The sequence below is a fragment of the Zonotrichia albicollis genome, chromosome 4, assembly GCF_047830755.1.
Source record: "Zonotrichia albicollis isolate bZonAlb1 chromosome 4, bZonAlb1.hap1, whole genome shotgun sequence".
In the NCBI taxonomy this organism is placed as follows: domain Eukaryota; kingdom Metazoa; phylum Chordata; class Aves; order Passeriformes; family Passerellidae; genus Zonotrichia; species Zonotrichia albicollis.
Genome location: NC_133822.1, coordinates 72,374,273 through 72,380,272, shown reverse-complemented (window position 1 = coordinate 72,380,272; position 6,000 = coordinate 72,374,273). Strand labels below are relative to the sequence as shown.

The window sequence follows — 6,000 nt, the reverse complement described above, 5'->3', positions numbered from 1 at the left end:
GAGGAGGATTTACAAAAGTTCAAAGGGCCAGTTTTAAAATCAGGCAAAACAAATAATGTAGCATCAATCAGCATATTAATCTTAACAAACAACTGCAGGACTTGAATTTATCCACAACTGGCTGACAACCAACAGCTCACTTTTTGTATGTCATCAACACCCTTTTATTCTCTTTACTCTTAGAACTACATTTCCTTATTCCATTGTAAGTTACATTACCACATCAGACACATCCTGATTTTAACTCTTCTCTAGGTAAGAGTTAGAGATAAATTTGTGGATGTATGTGGGAGAGAAGGGGAAATGAGCCTTAAGTCTCTAGACTACAGTTCATTCCAGTCTAGAGCTTGTTGTCATCTTATTGCAAAGCTCCCATACCTTGTCAGTGATTTCTCACAGGCAGCTCCTCACAGCACGGACTCCTTCTTCATCACAGCACAGCCAACAAACTCCAACTCTCTCCTCACCCAGCTCCCCCACTCTTTTGTAGCACTTGTCTCATTATTGGGCACAGCTGTGGCCTGTTCATGATCTTTGGTGATTGGCACAGCTGCAATTCCTCAGGTGTGAGATTACCTTCTGCACTATTCTCTTACATTCTATCCCTCCACAAGAGCTGAGCACAGTAGCGTGAATTCTCACCCTTCCAACAGCCACCACTCACAGCAGCATCTCCTCCTTCCCTTCTTTATCCAGGTCTGCACCCGGGATAACACTGACTCCTGGGCTGGTCACTCCATGAGGACAGCCAGCACCAGGAGCCCTGGGAATAACAAATAACTCCCAGTCCTGCCATCACCCCTGAAAGGACAGCAAGCTGCTGTGTATCTGAACTGGTACCTATTTTTAACTAAGTTCAGAAATTACAAATTAAACAACTTTCAGCTTTTGTGTTGCTCCCAGCAGTAGTGCAGGTGGTGCTTATCTCCCCTGCCCCCAAAACACAATACAGAATTTTTAATAAAAGTTGACTCAACAAAGTTTACCAGAATATTCTTTGCTTGGAATAAATAAGCACCAATGGCTGTAAGAAGCCATCCATTCAGCTGCCTGGGTTTTTTAAATGCCAGCTTTCCTATTATAGGATTTTTTTTCTGTTGTACTTGTCACACATTAATATGACAAGAGGAATACTTAGGATAGGTTCACTCACAAATTTAAAATGTCAAGGCAGGAAAGCATTAAGTGAGAGTAAACCATCCATTTCAGGCTGAAGTATTAAACAAGACCAGTCTTTTGCACTAATTAATTCATACACAGTACTGAAAAGCTGAAGGGCACAGAAATCAACCACTTGAATTTTGATTATTAAAAACAACGCATGTTTGAACACAATTCACCTGTTTGTTCCAAATGAAGCCAGTCCAGATTAATGTGCAATTCAATTTGAAATTCAATTTTATATAATTACTTCATGGACTATAGAGGAAAAAAAATAATGCAACCTATTGCAGATTTCAGCTAAAATGTGAAAGACCCACAGTAACTTGAGAAAATTATACTCAAAGTAAGTGTAAGAAAAATACCAATTTGTTTCTGCTCTGCCTTTAATAAACAGATTATTAAGGTGCATTATTAGCAAACAGAGTAAGATCTAGCATCAAACAATCAGCTGTGTGCTATGCCCAAATGCCAGCTAGTTTTCCTAGACAAGAATTTCCATCCACTTAACAGGCAGAGCTGGTGTTCAAGCCCAAGACACAATCCCTCACTCAAAAATCCTGTTATTCCATTTTAGAAAACTGTACAATTCAATCCAACACATTCCAAAAGAATGGGAGTTGGAACATAGTTATTTGTGTGCAGTGTAACTTCTGAAAAGTGTGACTTTCAAGGAGCTGACATTTCTCCACAAAGAAAATAAACACTCAAGCTGGGAGGGAATGCAATCTGTAGATGTCTGGAAAATGTTCTTGAGAAAGACAGGGAGAAACCTTTAAATGTTACATCCCAAACATCTCAAAACAAAGCACATGGAATTACTTAAAAGGGGAGAGGCCAATTATTTCAGAACACTTTTCAAGAGTAAGAGTAAGATTATTTTCAGAACAAAAACATGATCAGTGCCCTCCAGTACACAGTGGCAGTTCCACCTACCTGGTATTCCAACAAAAGTGAAATCTACCCAGGAGCACACAAAAAAATGCAGCAGGACTTTAGAGAACAGACTGGCATTTGAAACAAAACACCACCAAGTAATTCCAAAATTTGCAGAATGCAAATAACTTCAAGCATAGTTTTAGCAATTCACTTCCATAACTACAAGGTAAACACCAGCCAAATGTCCACTTACCTTTTGACTATTATGGAAAGTTTAATTAACTCCAGTGTATCCATTTCTTCACAGATGTTTGTTATTTAAACCGATTTTTCCTTCCAAAGCAGAAACTCTGCCATGAGAACACCAGGTAATAGTTTTCTCAAACCCAGGAGAAGTCACATTTTACATGAACACCACATTAAATCCATGAATTCCTCCTTCTGTAAAGGTGTGTGTTACAACTTACAGAGGAAACAGCATCACTTTCTATTTGTTTTTGAAAACTCCATTGAAATTGTACAATTGTGAAGCGTATGAGGTTTGTTTGCTTTGTTTTATTAGAAAAAATACTCAGGCAAGGTCTACAATCATCTGTCAATTATAAATGACTTACAAGAAACTCATGAAGCAATAAAATTAAAAAAATACAAATACAAACTATATCTGAAACACTTCTATTTGGCAATTTTATAACAAATTCAAAAAAAAGAAACAAAGATTACTGATTACTTTATAGGTACAGAAAAAGCAGTAGGTGAAGTGCTTAAGCAAAAAAAAAATAAAAAACCAAAACACTGCATTTCTTCCAAAAATAAAGTCACATCACTACAGATTTTATGAATAATACCCTTATTAAACAACCATTCCAGAACATCTTATATTAGTGGTGCTTTTAATCTGCACTTCATATCCTTGATAAGATTATTTTTTTGTGTATATAAGTAACATTTTTAACCCACTGGAGCTAAGCAAGACTTATGTCAGTACCAATGCAGAACGCATTTGTATTACATTAGGATATGCTCACTTCTGCAACCAAAGGGTTACTTTAAGTCTTAATCTATTTAATAAAAATTTAGTGTAAAAACTGCTGGTTATTAGTTTCACTGTAGTAAATTCCTCCCCAATAAGGAGGACTAACTCTGCAGTTTGACTGCATATATCCATACAAATTTTACATATTAGTTCCTTCCGACAGTAAGGAAAAAACTAATTCTGTGTTCACTATTAGAAAGGAGTGCCATGAATTAATTATGGGTACTATTCATCCCTCTAAGATTTCTGGGAAGGATGTTCAATGTATTTTTGTTCTTACAACAGATACTAACAGTAGTATATAGTCCCTTAGGTATGTAAAAGAAGGTTTTTTACTGTTAAGGAAGGTGCTTTTTTTAAACAATTCTTCTGGCAGCACTAGTGAATTACAATATCCTTCAATATTATTTCTACCGTAATATATACATTTTAACTTTCATGCCTCTAGAAAAACATCTACAGTACATTTCATAATATAAAAATATATTACAAATCTGCTGAAATATTTACAAGCAATGTCCTATTATCTATATGCAACATTTTTGTCTCCATACAAAGACTAACAGGTTAGACGCATCTCTATTTGTCAGTTAAAAAAAATCCACGGCTCCTTGCTTATTAAGCAAGAAAATGATTTTACTTTCCTTTTCAAAGCCAACTTTGGTGCATAAAGGATTGAATTTCTAGATTAATTTTTTTTAAAAAATACCATTTTCTTTACATCTAGAAAACATTAGGCCAAATAAAGTATACTTTACAAGTGAATGGGGATCCTAGAGGGTCAAAAAAGCAAAAGAAATCACCAGTAACACTGACTGCTCACACTGAGGTTTCCCAAACCCGTCCATTGATACGGATCACACCAAAGCAGACCTGATGAACACACCACACTACTCCTGCAAAGGGGTCAGACAGACTGCAACACTCTGAACATCCTGCCACCTTACTATATGTATTCAGAGTTGACTGGAAAAGACAAGCATTCCATCAACATTTGATTCAACACCATAATCCAACATATTTTAGGGAGCTGCAAAAGGACACAAGATCACAAATGACGAATGATTACTATCCACCATACTCAAAGGGCAACAGGATCATCCCTTGGTAGCTGTTCTATTGTCTGGCATGTGTTAGGTTTAGTTAACACTGACAGGAAGCCCAATAGCTTGGTTAACAGTTCTCCTGGGAATCGGGAGGAAATGGTGATGGTTACTTTTTCTTTTCATCAAATATAGACTACTGTATTCACTAAAGAAAAAAGCAGCTTAAAGAAGCAAGCATGCAAAGCCTTTTAGTTGTTCCACTAAGTTGCCAGAAGAGTGTTTGCTCAGTCTCCCACTGTACCATTCCATGAAAATGTGGATATACAGTAATATATTAATATATTCCACGGAAGCATCAACTTCATTCACAGAATGTTTACACTAAGCATAAATATTTCTCTAAAAAAAAAAAAGGAAAAAAAAAAAAAACAAAAGAAAAAAACCAAAAGAAAAAAAAGAAAAAAAAAAAGATGGGATTTGACTAATGTGCAACTTTATTTCTAAATCCATTGTCAGTGACTAAGACTGCAGGTGTCCCCACTTGCTTGGTTTTTACCTCTTCAACCTCTTCTGGGGCATCGTTCTGGAAAAGAAGATGGTACAGCTTCACATTAAGACCCTGGGATGTGTACATTGGTCAGCTGAATGCACTATGAAATCATGACTACACAAAGTCTACTTTCATTTGATTAAAACCAAGAGCCATTTCAGATGATCTCACTAAAGTGTACATTTCAGATAATTATTTCAGACTTTCTATTAAAGCATGACATTAATAGCCGCCACTGAATTTCTTTAACTACCCTTTCCTCTTGAAAAGAGATTTTAGTTTTTAAAGTTTGGTTTTGAAGTTTTGTTTTTAAAATTTACATCATTAAGCTCCCTCAGCTGGTCCCAAAAGCTCATTTCAATCACAGACTGATCCATACTGCTAAAAATAGAGCACAACATTACATGTGGGGACCTTAATTTTATTTGGGAGAGATAGAAATGTCTGCTAATTTTTCTCCAAGGGCTTAATCCAGAGATCATTAAATTTTTATTTTAAAAGGCTATTTTTTTTCTTTTTAAAGCAAACTAATCTATGAATCTCAGTAAAGGTAATCAATTTAAAATTATTAACACCTCTATCAGATTATAAAAGTCACTGTGTTAAGCAGTTTTAAAATACACAATCCAATCTCACCATAACATTTTTATGATTTTACCATTAATAGCAATGATTCATAGGCTAAGGTAAGTACTTAAAACACATTTACAAAGATAGCAAATACAGTAGGATTGGTTTTCATATCATAAAGCAAGTTTTCATTAATTTGATTAGTGAAATACACTGAGTATTAAAGGTGAACTGAAAGGCTTATTGCATTGAAAGACCTCAGATTAGTGTTTTATTTACTCCTTGAGACTCTTGGTCACTGGATGTTAAGGAAGAAACATCGGAACACCGAACTTCTGTTATGATAAACTTTCTTTCCAAAAGCTATTTTCATGGATTTTTAATATAATCACATATGGATCTATGGATGCTCAAAATTTCAGAATGAATTAAGCATTTCAGATTACCTTTAAAAACTGTACACACAGAACTGTGGGTACTGACAATCATGGGAGAGCAGTAATAAAGGGGTGGGGGGGGGAGAATCAGGAAATTATTAGAAACCAGATGGATTAGAAGCCAATCTGAGGGCCTAAAAACAGAAATGTGAAAGTAGCTTAAAGACAAGTAACATGAATTGTTCCCTTTTGTCCCCCTATAAAGAATCTTGTAATAAAAAATAACAGTACTTGAACACAAGTACAAGTTTCAAGGTAATACTGCATGTATTACAGCTGAATATAATATGGAAAGATAAATTTGGACTTTAAAAAAATTGG

General features: G+C 35.4%; 1 protein-coding gene across 2 annotated transcripts in view; it reads right to left on the bottom strand.

The window, feature by feature from the left end:
* Window positions 1-2,575: 2,575 nt before the first annotated feature.
* Window positions 2,576-6,000, bottom strand: part of AEBP2 (AE binding protein 2) — a 44,404-nt gene continuing 40,979 nt past the window's right edge. For both annotated transcript variants that reach the window (XM_014275977.3, XM_014275978.3), the window contains one exon: window positions 2,576-4,705. Coding sequence is in view for 1 of the 2 variants with exons in the window: in XM_014275978.3 (XP_014131453.2) it covers window positions 4,675-4,705 (31 nt within the window). In the remaining variant the exon portion in view is untranslated. The remainder of the gene's footprint in view (window positions 4,706-6,000) is intronic.